Source organism: Balearica regulorum, chromosome Z (genome assembly GCF_011004875.1).
Source record: "Balearica regulorum gibbericeps isolate bBalReg1 chromosome Z, bBalReg1.pri, whole genome shotgun sequence".
NCBI lineage: Eukaryota > Metazoa > Chordata > Aves > Gruiformes > Gruidae > Balearica > Balearica regulorum.
In genome coordinates this window covers 61,308,723-61,322,867 of record NC_046220.1, presented here as the reverse complement: position 1 = coordinate 61,322,867, position 14,145 = coordinate 61,308,723, and the positions used below count along the sequence as shown (strand labels likewise).

Sequence of the window (14,145 nt, the reverse complement as noted above, 5' to 3'; positions counted from 1 at the left end):
AGCGTCACTGAGTTGGATACTCCACTAACCCCGGCAACAACTTTACAATGTCATCTGTGACATTGCATGCACTCATTCCATGCACTAGCCGGCCTAAAGCTACACCTCTTTCACCCACCACAGGCACTCCGGATCCCGGCTATTCTTATCGCTACACACGCTCGGACAGGGGGGCGGGGGGCGGCGTCCCCTGCCCCAGCCCCAGCGTGGCCGGGCCGGTGCCTCACGCCGCGCCCCCGCAGCCCGGTCCCGCCCGGCGGGAGGAGCCGGGCGCTGCCTCCGCCGTGGCCCGTCCCCGGGGCGGTCCCCGCGGCCCAGTTCCTGGTGGCGGGCATGGCGCGGCGGGCGGCCCTCCCGCGGCCGCTCTGCCTGCTGTTCCGCCTGCTGCCCTGCCTGCTGCGGCTGGCGGCGGCGCGGCCGCCCGCCCCGCACCTGGTGCTGGTGCTGGCCGACGACCTGGGCTGGGGCGACGTGGGCTGGCACGGCTCGGCCATCCGCACGCCGCGGCTGGACGCGCTGGGGGCGGGCGGCGTGCGGCTGGAGCGGTACTACACCCAGCCGCTCTGCACCCCCTCCCGCAGCCAGCTCCTCAGCGGCCGCTACCAGGTAGGGCGCGGGCCGAGGGGGAAGCCCGGGGAAACTCGGTCCCGGAGTTGTTGCACCGCGGGAGAGCCCCCGGGTCTCCCTCCGTCCCTCCATCCCTCCATCCTTCCCCGGCGGCGGCGACGCCCTCCCGGCCGCTTCCCGCCGCCCTTCGCTGCGTGTCAGCAGGTAGCTGGTGAGGTGCTTCTTTCCTGCTTGTTCGTAGCAGCTCTGTGTAGTTTCGCCTTTTGTATCTCATGTAAAGATGCGCTTGGGAGAAGGCTGCTGTACAAAACCAGTTACGTTTATACGCAGACAAACTTAATTCACTTACTTACTTTTGGCTTGCTAGCTCGGCAATAAACTAAGCGTGGGTTTAGTGCAAGTTGTTCTGCTACAGTAAAGCTGAGGTGCCCTCTATGCTTCAGCTGTATTAACAGGCATGGCAGCGTGTCGTGCAAAACATTCCTGTCGTAGTCATCTTCTGTTATGTACTTCTGAACTGGACAGGCATGCACCCAGACGTGGAGAAGCACTATGTGCTCTATTTATGCAACTTGTTTTCCAATGAAGTGTTTAAATGTACCTAACCTGTACATTCACCTTCATATGCTAACATAGATGTTACCATTTATGCCACCCTTGATGGAGTCCACACAGACTGATCCTTAGTGACGGTGTCTAGCTGCTTTGTAGTCCTGGTCATGATTTTTCCCACTTTTTTCAGTTGCACAGGTATAAGAATCAGACTTTATCATACTGCTATACTCTCCCCTCCCCCTTCTTTTTATCGCAACTTTGGCAAAAATGAGGGGTGGGCAGAGAAGATTACAGCATAGACAGAAAGGAGAAACTCCCTGTGGTGGGTTGACCCAGGCTGGAGGCCAGGTGCCCCCCAAAGCCGCTCTGTCACTGCCCTCCTCAGCTGGGCAGGGGAGAGAAAGTACAACGAAAGGCTCCTGGGTTGAGATAAGGGCAGGGAGAGATCACTCACCAGTTACTGTCATGGGCAAAACAGACTCAAGTCAGGAAAATTAGTTTAATTTATTACCAAGCAAATCAGAGCAGGATAATGAGATATAAAACCAAACCTTAAAACACCTCACCCCACCCCTCCTTTCTTCCCGGACTCAACTTCACTCCCCATTTCTCTCCCTCCTCCCCCCTCAGCAGCACAGGGGGACGGGGAATGGGGGTTGTGGTCAGTTCATCACACGTTGTCTCTGCTGCTCCTTCCTCCTCAGGGGGATGACTCCTCACACTCTGCCCCTGCTCCAGCATGGGGTCCCTCCCACGGGAGACAGTCCTCCAGCAACTGCTCCAACGTGAGTCCTTCCCAGGGGCTGCAGTTCTTCACCAACTGCTCCAGCGTGGGTCCCTCCCACAGGGTGCAGACCCTCAGGAACAGACTGCTCCAGCGTGGGTCCCCCACGGGGGTCACAAGTCCTGCTGCAAACCTGCTTCAGCATGGGCTCCTCTTTCCATGGGGCCACAGGTCCTGCCAGGAGCCTGCTCCAGTATGGGCTTCCCATGAGGTCACAGCCTCCTTTGAGTACCTCCACCTGCTCTGGCGTGGGGTCCTCCACAGGCTGCAGGTGGATATCTGCTCCACCGTGGACCTTCATGGGCTGCAGGGGGGCAGCCTGCCTCACCATGGTCTTTTCCAGGGGCTGCAGGGGGATCTCTGCTCTGGTGCCTGGAGCACCTCCTACCCTTCCTTCTGCACTGACCTGGGTGTCTGCAAAGCTTCTCACATCTGCTAACTCTGGTTGCAAAAGCTTCTGTTCCTTTTTTTTTTCCCCCCACTTCTTAAGTCTGTTACCTCAGAGGCACCACCATCATGGCTGATGGGCTTGGCCTTGGCCAGTGGCGGGCCCATCTTGGGGCTGGCTGGCGTTGGCTCTGTCAGACACAGGGGAAGCTTCTGGCAGCTTCTCACAGAAGCCACCCCTGTAGTTCCCCCACTACCAAAACCTTGCCATGCAAACCCAATACATTCACCAAGGGTCAAGTGCATTTGAGAAACTTCCCCTTGCTCTCAAAATGTACTGCACATGCATGTTAACCATAGTGATTTGTCAAAGAAACTATTCAGAATGAAAATAAATATCATCCTGTATAAGTGGATGTTATCTCTTACTGTTGCAGGAAGGTTGTTCTTGGTGAATCGTACTCTTTTCAAGCAACGTTTACTCTGTTCCTAGAAACGCCAAAAGTGAATAATAAAGAATAGGAAGATGTAATTGACTTTTTTTTTTTTTTAAACCAACTCTTCAAATTGTTTTGTGTAAATTACCTAAAACATTTTTTTCATTTTGACCGTTTCTAGAATACAGTTCATACTCTGAACGTGCTTATCTAGAAATGGCTCAGGGTTAGCTGGACAGTGTTGCATCTGATCTTTAAAGTGCTCATATTTCAGTCCTGATTTAAGTTCTTTATATGCATCTGACTTGATAATTTAATCATCTTCATGTTGAACTTGTTACAAATTAGTAAAATGATATTAGATAATGTAAGTGATTTTTCTATAAAATTGAGGAGACATTGTGTACAGGAAATAATTATGTAGCAAATATGTGGCATTTTGTTTTGTTTTATCCATTGGTATGATTAACGATTGCTCAGAGATTTGAAAAAGTAACCTAAATCTGATCCTATCTGGAGCTGGAATTTGGATAGTCGTCTTACAGTCCATAAAGAAAGAAGATCAAAGGTATTAGTTTCTGAAAGCTATAGACATTATTATTGTTATGGTTATGGTTATTGTTATTGTTATCCTCTCCTTTTTCTTGCTTTCTAGAGACAGTGGAAGAAATTACAGTGCTTTGCTAGTGTGTGTCTTTCACTATTTTAATATATTTTTTTCTAATACTGCATTTTAAAAAAGAGTAAATTTTTCCAGCTCCTGTTTCAAAGAAAATTAGTAGCTAGTAGACCCTTTGTGAGAGTCTACTTACCAACTTGCCTAAGATCAGGGCTTATTTGGTTTAAAAGTGAGTTCAAAGTGTTGCTAAAGTGATGCTTTAAAAATTAATAGTGCAGCTTGCTACACTGGAGTACTTAGTAGAGTTATAAAATCTGATGTCTTGTGCTCTAGAAGGTCTTGGAGGTTTTGTACTTGGACAGAGGCAGATTACCAGAAGTATTTAGTGAATAAACAAGATATTTATACTTGTATGTGTACATTTGCTGGCCTATGTTTAGGGCAGTGCATTTTTTGTTTTCTGGAGAAGATAGGGGAGTTGACAAGTCAGCTTACAGTACACAATAACTGAAGACATTTCTTGCATCAACCGAAGTGTAGTGCTCAGAATATCATTATGAGTAAAGCTTTTGTAAAGAGATACAAAATTCACCACTTGTTAAGATTGGAAAGATGTGGAACTATTAGAGGTCAGATCTAGGCGATGTCTAAAAATTTGTTATCCCCAGTATCCAAATGCTTTTTCTGTAAGAGTGCTCACACTCAACTTAAATATGTGAATAAATATATAAATGTGTCTATATAATGCACATTTAGAAGAGTAATGCAAGAAGCGCTCCCTTAGCCTTTATCACCCTTTCCTCCAGTGACTGTTCTCTGATACAGGCAAAAGCTCAGTAGCATCACCTGCTATGTGCCTTTTTGCCCATCTCCATCCCATTTAAAATCTCTCACTCCATGTCGAGGTGTTGTCCCTAGCCTTCAAAAAGAGACTGTAATGGAAATTGTTACCTGTTAGATTTTTAGATGAAAACGCAAAAGGCTTTAGTTGTTTTTTGTTTTTTTTTTTTTTTAATTGCACTTGATTTATGCCTGGGAAGATCTTGTAAACCCCCTGTGGTCTTATTTCCTTGTCTTCCTCCATGTTCCCCCTGTCCTCCCCCTGCAGCTTCCTCATCTTCCTTGGTGCTACACCGGTGAAGTCAGGAGGCCCTAAAATTAATGCTAGCCTCTGGCGTACCTTTGTTTCTTTTTGCACTTGCTTATCAACTAGCCTATGGGACAGTGCTGCTGTGTTGTAACTAATCCCACATCCTTCTTTCCTCTGCTAGATCCACACAGGCTTACAACACCAGATCATTTGGCCGTGCCAGCCCAGCTGTGTGCCGCTGGATGAGAAACTCCTCCCAGAGCTACTTCAAGAGGCGGGATATGTTACTCACATGGTGGGGAAGTGGCACTTAGGGATGTACAGAAAAGAATGCCTTCCAACCCGCAGAGGATTTGATACTTACTTTGGTAATGGTTAGATTTAACTTGGGGAATAAATGCAGTGTTAAAAATGGTGAGAAACTGCCTGATTCTTGTAAGAATGGCAGGTTTACTCTTAGTGTGTAAGTAAATCAATAGCTGGGTATATCTGTTTCCAAAGTATAACTGCTGAAAATAAGATAGTGCCCTAAAGACTACAACTTTAGTTGCCCAAGACTTACAACTTATTGAAGAAAATATCGTAATTATTGAGTGGCTCCAAATAAAGTATTTCTCTCTTATGATCTGCATTTAATTTGGTTGCATGACGATTAGAAGATTTAAGGTGGTGTGATTGGTTTGGTTTTATGTGTCCTTAATCTGAACATTTCATGTTAGATCAGACAGTAGACATCAGTTGCTCTGAAAATAATGCTGCACTTGTAAAAGCTGACATTTTTAGGAGAGAAACAGACGTCATACTGCACTGTGTTCATGCTTTGTGTAAGAGAGTATCATTGGTTTTCCAGAGCCTCTGCAAGGAAGATGGTGTGAGAGCCTCTATAAAACAGTATCCAAAAGGTTTGTTGCAGGAAGGCACAAGTTCATCGTCTTCAAAATAACTTTGCAAACTGTTGATAGTACTGCCTGGGATCTTTTTGACAGCAAAGATGTAGATAGGCTGGCGGTCCTCGTGAAATCTTACACTGGGGCCGAGCAGGCTCTTCACGCAGTGGCCTTAATACAGGCTGGCCCTGGGCATGGTCGTTGGGTGCCCAGCGCGACGTTATTTTTCAGAGAATGCAGCAGTTTAATATCCTACAATGCTCAGGTAATTCCAGTAGGTGGTGATTGCAATTAAGGGGCATTTGATTCTTTGGCAAACTTGATGCAGTGTCTCCCCCACTGGGCACTCAAAATGGAAAAATGCAACTTGCAGCTCTGAGTACATTGACATAGGCAGTCTGCCCACAAAACGCCTCCTTATGCTTTGAAGCAAAAGCCGTTTTTTCCTCCTAAAAATGTATTAGAAATTTATATTGTATTTAAACCAGAAGTTCATTCTTTCTGTACATACTTTTTTGCACAAGTAACTGAAGCTGCTGAATAAAAATTCAAGTGAAGTTCCACTGTTTTGGGTTTTGTCCCCAATTTTAGCTTGGTTTTACAGAACTTAAGAATATATTTTTGCAGGTTCATCTGTTTTTTTGAGGTATTGGGGAATAAATCTGAAATCTAATTTCCAAAGTAATCATTACTGAGATTAAAAAAATTTGGAAGGTACTTGTTTCTGATCGGTAAAAAACAAAGGCACTCAATGCTTAACAGAATAGCCCTTGGTAGGAGCAAATCTATACCTCTAGAATTTTTGCATAGTTTCTTTTGGGTATCTTTAAATAATAATGTCTTTTTTTCACCAGTTGGTGTCAGCAGTGAATCAGAAGTCGCTTTACAGCTGACAAAAAAATGCTTCATACTTGGATGTTTCTTAATAAAAAAAAAAAAAAAAAGAACTTTCTAATGGAGAAGTCTTATGTGAAAATACAAATATACAATATGATACCAGCTCAAAATTGGAGTAGTACATGGTAGGCCACTGCTGTTGCTATCAGTACATTAGTTTAATGCTAATGTATTTGATATCAAGTTATGAATATAAAGTCATTGAACTGCTTTCAAAATGTTTCATGTTTTGAAATTACTACTTGCACAAGCAATAATAAGTCTATGAATTATTAACTGTTGAACTATTAGACCTGTCAGGGGATGTCAGTACAGATAGTAAAATACTGGATGAGTGTTTCAGCTCAAAACCACTAAAATTTTGACATTTATTTTTGACTTTTTTTCCCCCCGATGTATCTCTTTATGTGACATTATGTTGACCCACTTATTTGACATCTTTTCTTGTTCTAGGCTATCTTCTGGGGAGTGAGGATTATTATTCTCACAACCGTTGCGTCCTCATCAAGGCAAAAAACATAACACGCTGTGCTCTGGACTTTCGAGATGGAGAAGAAGTTGCAACTGGGTTTAAAAACATGTACTCTACTAATTTATTCACAGAAAGAGCTATAGATCTTATAGCCAATCATAAACCTGAGAAGGTACAGTCAGTAGCTGTTACTTTGATAACTTTAGCCCTACAGAATGCTTTAAAAAAAAATATTAATGGAGAAACCTGCACTTGAGCTGTAATTCGGGGCTTTTCAGCAGGGTGTGCAGAGCTAAATGTGAGAAGTAGCACTGGTAAAACTTGCCTTGTCTGGTGTCAGAATCAGCTTTGCGTGCACAGCCCTGGCCTGCTACCCTTCTCCATTTCTTTTTTAGTAATACAAATAATGAATTTATAGAAATGATTTAACATATAGTTTGCTCTTCTGAAAAAAGAGAACGGAAAGTTTAACGGTAGAAGTTTCATAGAAAGAAACTGTTAACAACTGTGTTATGAAGAAAATATATACCTGATGTTTTTCCACAGCTTTGCAAAAGTCCTTTGTCAAAGTTTTATTAGTTTATGTTTAGGGATTAAAAGAGAGATATGTAGGAGAAATCAAAACATGTTGCCTGCAGCTGTTGATGAATCAGGGCTGCTTTTGCTGCAGTAACTTTTGTGTTTAGTACTTTATGTTAAACTAATTTCCATTCTATCCCTTCTACCCCAGCCCCTCTTTCTCTACCTCGCTTTTCAGTCTGTCCATGAACCTCTTGAGGTCCCTGAAGAATACATGAAACCATATGCTTCCATTAAAGATGTAAAGAGGCGCCATTACGCAGGGATGGTGACTCTTATGGATGAAGCTGTAGGAAATCTTACTGATGCTCTGAAAAGATACGGTCTTTGGGACAACACAGTTCTTGTTTTCTCTACTGGTAAGTTAATTTAAATGTTCTTTCGGTAATAAATTTGGTAGAGTGTCTAACAAGCTGACTGCTGAGACATCTGGCACCTCTGTCCTTCCTCCATATATTTTCTAACTACAGAAGAGTGATGAAAGTGAAACAAGACTTTGTACCAGAACGAGCAGTTTCTCTCCCCCCTCTTATGGCTTTCTCAGGCACGATGAAAACAGTTCCAAAGATGTGTCTGTGCAAATGGGGGATACTCCTATTGCAGTAAAAACAGCATTGTGAAAACTGAGGAGTATGGTGAAGTTGGAGGCATCTTGCCACTGCTGTTACTGAGTATCTGTCAGAATTGAATCCCTACTGAGAATGATCTGCAAAATTCATTTGTCCTGAGCTATAGGTAGCCATCTGATCAGTCTATAAATTGTGACATGTTGCATGAAGCATGAACAGTCAGACAGCAAACAGTTTGAAGCCAAAACTCTTTCTTTCCCTTACTTTCATATAACATGTAATTTTTATCTTGCTTGAAATATTTTACTGGAACCTTACTCCCGTGAAGCAAAGGTCTGTTAACAAAAAAACCTTAATATGTGATGATACAGTCTAGGCTGCCAAATTACAGGCTAAGTTTTTGTGTGTAGTAGCACACGATCTGGTTTCTAGATTACTAGGATAATGCAAATAATACATTACAAAGCAATCTCCCTTGTTTCCAAATTAGGAATGAAACAGAACCTTTTTGAAATACAGCTGCTTGGCTGGGTTTCAGGAACATAGTTGTTCTTGTTTGGTTGGGAGTGGGAAGTAGCCCTTCAATGCTTACTGTTAGTCTTTCACCCAGGCTTTACATATTAGGGCGGTCAAAATGGCAAATTAATTTTCTGTGAACACTTAAAAAACCAACAACAACAACAACAAACACCCAAACCCCAAGTTTAGGTGAAAATGCAGTGATGTTTTGAGTTTAGCAGCTGCTTCCTGTAGCACTTGGATCTTGGAATTTAATTTTGAGTCCAAACCTGTTTGCCTTATGGTGTTACAGTTGTGTCCAGGTTTTGGCTCTAAAAGGATTCGATAACTCTTTTATGCCTGTTTCTGTTTGCGATGTTTTCATATTTAGAACTGAAAGTAAGCAAAGCCATATGGAAAATGATACCAATATTTATTCCATATGGAAAAAATCCAGTCTTTGCTGATGGGGTCCTGGTAGAGTTATTTGAGTAATGTTTGTTCAGTGTGTTGTGGAATAAAACTAAAGATGTCTGAGTTGGAATTACAGGGTAAGACTGAATTAAAAAGACAAATATATTTTTTTTGTTTATCAAACATTTTTTTCCAAACAATGACAGCATACCCTGCTTTTAACAGTAGTTATCTTGCAATCAATCACAAGTACATTTCCACAAGAATCAAACAGTCAGAAGAATCCAGTGTCTGCCCTATCTAATGGGACTTTTCTTGAATTAACTGACATTTTAAACTGCCAGAAGTGGAGTTTAGTATGATTGAGATGCAGGGAAATTGGACTTAGATCAAGCAGGCCATGGGGCAGTGATTCGGGTTTTTTCAGTGTTCTCTCTTCACTTCAAACAACTGTTCTTTACAGGCATAAAGCATTGCATGAATTAAAGACCCAGTTTCCAAAAAACAAATGTTGAAACCATTAAGCATTTTAAAAAAAAGCAAAAAAGGAAGCGTGGAATCTATTCAGCTTTTCTATATTACATTTATCGCTTTTGCAGATGGTGTGTTTTAAAATGGGCATTGGCAAGTGGTTGAAAAGAAACACAAGAGGGTCTGCAGTTGAGCATCTTGTGCAGAGAACTGTGCTATGTGAGATCTCTCTGCACAACTTTCAAGTCCTTTGTAATTGGGAGTCCTGGTGTGCAGTGGTAGCTATAATATGGGTATATACTTATAATATGATACTACCTTCAGTTCTTGAGGGCATGCCTGCTCGAGAAAGCTGTGTCCCCTCTCCCTGCCCCAAGTGCTCTTCTGGGACTGGGAGACCCTACTCTTGCTCAGTACAGCAAGACAGACACATTTTCCTCTACGATCAGGAATTCTCTCCAAGAAAGTTCTTCCCATGTTGTGGGGTTAAGAATCAATTTAAGGATTTGAATGAAGACTGCAAGGGAGAATCTAGGGAAGGATAAAGTGTATCCATAATTTTAATGAGCAATATCTATGTAGTGTCTACTGTAGTATCACCATAGTAGTTAAAGACATATGATCGTAAAAGCACTCTCTGTTTTATAGTTTGATAACTGTAGTGTTGGAAACTTGTAGAGGAAAAAGAAGTGAAGACCCTACTTTTATGGGAGATTTTACTAGATTCATTACTATTCCCTGTTTAGTTGTGGCCAAAGTTCACACTTAGATGTTTGAATCTCTCACTGTTTCAAAATCCTCTCCCCCCCCAGTTAATTTACAAGTGATCATTTGCTATTGTGTGCTATAGCATTGTAACATACAGTGTTCTGGTTGATTCCTTTACTGTGAAGTGTTGACCCCAAAATTAGAGATCTCTTTTTATTGGGTGCTCATTGAAGTACTCTAGAACATGATATAATCTTTGCTCTCATGGTAGATTTCTTTTTATTAAACTCTTTCGTGTTTTTTCCTATTTGTATATGTTATGGCTCAACCAGGATTGCCTTGAAAACATGCCAGTTGGCAAATGGAAATACTGCACATTTTAAAAGGGCCTTGTAAAATGTATAGAAGAACTCCAGTTCCTCTTTAAAGTGGCCTGATGGAGACACTGGGCCAAAAATGAAGTAATCTGGTCATTAGCAAAGTCTGACTCCATCAGTATATTGTGTAAAGCAACATCTCTGGTGTCTTTTTGAACACATTCATGAGCTATTTCTACAGGTAAATTAAAAAAAAGAAAAAGATGAGCTAGTTCAATGGTATGTGGTGTTATATCTATGCATCAAGTAGTAACTTGAAAAGTCTTGACTGGTGTGATATGAAATAGAATTTGCTTTTATGCAGCACTTTTTGTACCACAGGTACAAGTAAGTCTATGCTACTGAGATCAGTGGTGAAAATGAAGTCATTGCCTGTTCAAGCAAAACAGATAAAAATGGATGCAGCACTGTCTTGAGTATCCGTGGCCTTTTATCCACTTGAAATCAAAAAGAATGAGATGTAGACTTATTTTTCTTTCTAGGAAACTTAAGAGACTATAGCAACCAACTTTCCTTGATTTAAAATAAATAACGATCATAAAAACATTCAAGTGGTACAAGTCTACCTCAGCACTATTAACACTGTCTTAGAGTCCAAATTTTGCTTCAGATATAGACCTATGATTTGAGGTAAGAAGTGGGGATTTGCTGCAAATACCATGTGTTTATAGTTTCTGCAACATATTACAAGTAATTTTGGTGGAAACTTGCCAACATTAGAGCAAAGGAATATGACCTTTAATTTCAGTTCTGTATTAAAGCTACTATCTTTTGCTTTATTTAACTTTCAGCTTTTTAATATGCTGAATAATTCTGGAGCAAAACTCCTTACCACTCCTTCTTCCAGTATGTCTGTTAATTCTTAAATGTGGATTAGCACTGTAGTGTCTGGTAGTTGCCATAAGAGGGCTTTGAACAGTAAAACACGTGGAACTTTTCAAGCCCTGGTTTACATTGCTAAGAGGAAACCACATAAATCCTTTCCATAATGGAACATGTGACACTGATGACTGTTTTCACTCCAAAATAGGGTCTTTTTATCATTTTAGAATTGTGATTAATAAGAGCACAGATTGTTTTGGACATACTGATGTTCATACAGTCTTTCTCACACTCTTGGATTTTTTTTTCCTTAAAAATTTCATATTATCCTAATAAAGACTTTTTCACAGTCTCTCTTTTTTTTTTTTTTTTTTTTTCCCTCCCCTTCCTCATTCCAGCCAGTGTATTGTGGCTTTTGTCTAATAAAATGTCAGGATTTTTTTTGCATATTTCCAGCTTCTACTTTGGTTGAAACCAGGGATTTGACTTTCACTGTTTCCCTGAGGGCAGTTTTTTATCTTCTCCCTGATGTCTTTGTTCCTGAATGAACTCCTGCTCCTTCTCTTTTGCTGGTAAGGGACTTCAGAGAGAATTTTAATTGGAGATTCTCCAAGCCAGCTGAAGGACAGATCGGTTAGAGCAGTTATTCTCTGGCTGTGGTGTCAGAAGTGCTAATTTTGAAGGTTGTGTTGTCAGAATTTTTTAGTAAACCTGCTCAACTACAGATCTGAAAAACCTGCTTTGACTGGTCTTGTCAGGAGCTTCTGAGAGGTTCGGTGCATTGCCAGTGAGGAAGATGCCTGGGCATCTACTGCCTGAGCATCTACTGCTTTCTAAGAGGAAAGCACAGATGCCTCAGCTGAAAGCACCTTCAATCAAACTAGTTATTTGAGTCCATATATTCCCAAATATTATTTTTTTATTTCTTGATTATTAAAGCTTGTTATTATACAGGCAAAAGTTGTGGCTGATCGGTGTACTTGCATCGGTCAGAGTAGTTGCATGTCAATGATTAATAGTGAAGGTGCGTGTGGCTGGTGTTTTTTACTCCAGCGTTGGCTTTAATTCTTTTTTTTTAGGCTTTTACCACATTAAAGTATGGATGGTGAGAATACATTTTTGTTTTTTAGAAATAAAAGAATATCTTCTCTGCCATATGATGCAGGTAATAGTAATAAGACATCTAGACTCATTTGTACAAATGTATTATCAAAGGTGGAACTGTTGTCTTGATGATGGAAATTAATTTCAAAATGAAAACTGAGAAGGTGTTGCTAGTCAATACTCTGTTTTAAAATCCTGTGAAAACCCAAAATGTTTTGTAGGAAATGTTTGTTTATCTTCCCTTCCTTCTCAAATTACCCCTCCCCGTCCACTCGGCTTTTTCCATGTAAAACCTAACACTCCAAAACTGAGTTCCTGAACAGAGGGTGACCTTGTGCCGGAGACACTCACTTATTTTTTGCTTTGTGTTTAAAAATTCCAACATAAGCAGAATCTTGAATTTTTCTTCCTGTTTTTAGCAAATGCCAGTGCTTAAAGTAAAGTTCACTTGTAAATGAAACTCAGAAGTTAATTTTGCCCAGAGTTGCAAGCTGGCCATTTTTGTGTAAAGCTTGGACTTTAGCATGCTAATAGATGTCCGAGCAAAGTTTTTCCTAGACTGAGGTGAATGCTGAAAACAACGCATTTTACTTGTTAACATGTTAACAACATTAAATAATTTCCCACAGCTCTCAAACTACAATTACTATTAAACTATACAAGTTTGTTCTCCGTAATAGTGTTTAAGAAGCTACTATCGTCTGTGTCAGAACCTTCTACGCCCAAATCAGTGGTGTCAGGTTCTGTGCTCTGTCACTGGGATAAGTCTAGTTTTCTTGACTATGTCTCGTTTAACTTGCTTACTGCAGACATATGAACAGTTTGTCAGGTTATTCCCCTTATTTTTAGGTTAAAACTTCCCTCTGTGTTTCTCTTGTGTTTAGTGATGGTGAATGCTCGTGTAGATCTGACACGGCAGGGTCTGTTAACTACTGAGACCTGTTTAGTTACTGAGACTGCTTACAATGAAAGCATTCGCCTGAAACTGCCTGCACTATGGTTGCTCCTATCATGAAAGCTGTGCTGGGAGGAAAAAAGAAAAAAGAAAAGAAGAGAATTCAATAGGATGAAAAAGGATATTGTTCACATAGCTTTTGTAGGGCTAAATTTGTAACTATTGAAATCTTGTGTACATCAAATGCATTTTTTTTTCTATGAGATCAATTTTCCCTCCCCCCCCACTTTAGAAAGTCAGGAGAATAAAGAGACATTTCTGGTGAGTTACAGAAAACCATAGGGGTTGATTTATCTGAGCACAGCTGAGTAAAAGTTGCTCAGCAAATGGTGCTCTGATGCAGGAGAGGTATGTTCCCTTGATGAAAAATAAAAGCCCTATGGGTGTATTTAAAGCACAACAAGAATTAAATTATCAGAATTTTGTAGCAGAAGATGTAGTTTTCTGTTTCTATTGTCTCTCTAATAGAAAGACTTTCTGTAGTTCTTCCATGACACACAGAAAAAAATCTGTATTAAGCACTAAATATATAATAATGCATCAGCACTCTGAAAACATTTTTTTCAGCAGCTTTTTTGCACCTTACACTGAGCCATCAAGGTTACTCTTTCCACTGAGAGTATACAGCATCAGACTGAAGTACACAACAGATGTCTTCATAAACTGATCTGAACCAAATGATTTTGGCTTGTTTCATTGGAAGGATATGTTTTGTGTTAGCCATCGGAGTGAGTGGGCTTTCATTTCTGTCACACTTGCAGCATGATTGAAAAATGCAGCAACAAATGGATCTTTCAGATGCAATATGGGGAAGCAGGGAAGAACTCGAGTTCAATTTAAGGGCAAAGTTTTTCTCTAATTCATGCTGTGAGTCTCTTATCCTCAGTGTAGATCTCTGCTGTGTATTCTGTACTCTTTTTTTTTTTTTTTCCCCTAATGAAACCTCAATGGGA

At 41.0% G+C, this 14,145-nt stretch overlaps 1 protein-coding gene across 1 annotated transcript in view; it reads left to right on the top strand.

Moving 5' to 3' along the window:
• Positions 1–299: 299 nt before the first annotated feature.
• Positions 300–14,145, top strand: part of ARSB (arylsulfatase B) — a 71,070-nt gene continuing 57,224 nt past the window's right edge. Inside the window, exons 1-4 of the mRNA XM_075740058.1 lie at positions 300–606; positions 4,621–4,807; positions 6,677–6,867; positions 7,426–7,633. Of these exons, the coding sequence (XP_075596173.1) occupies positions 334–606; positions 4,621–4,807; positions 6,677–6,867; positions 7,426–7,633 (859 nt within the window). The 5' untranslated portion in view covers positions 300–333. The remainder of the gene's footprint in view (positions 607–4,620; positions 4,808–6,676; positions 6,868–7,425; positions 7,634–14,145) is intronic.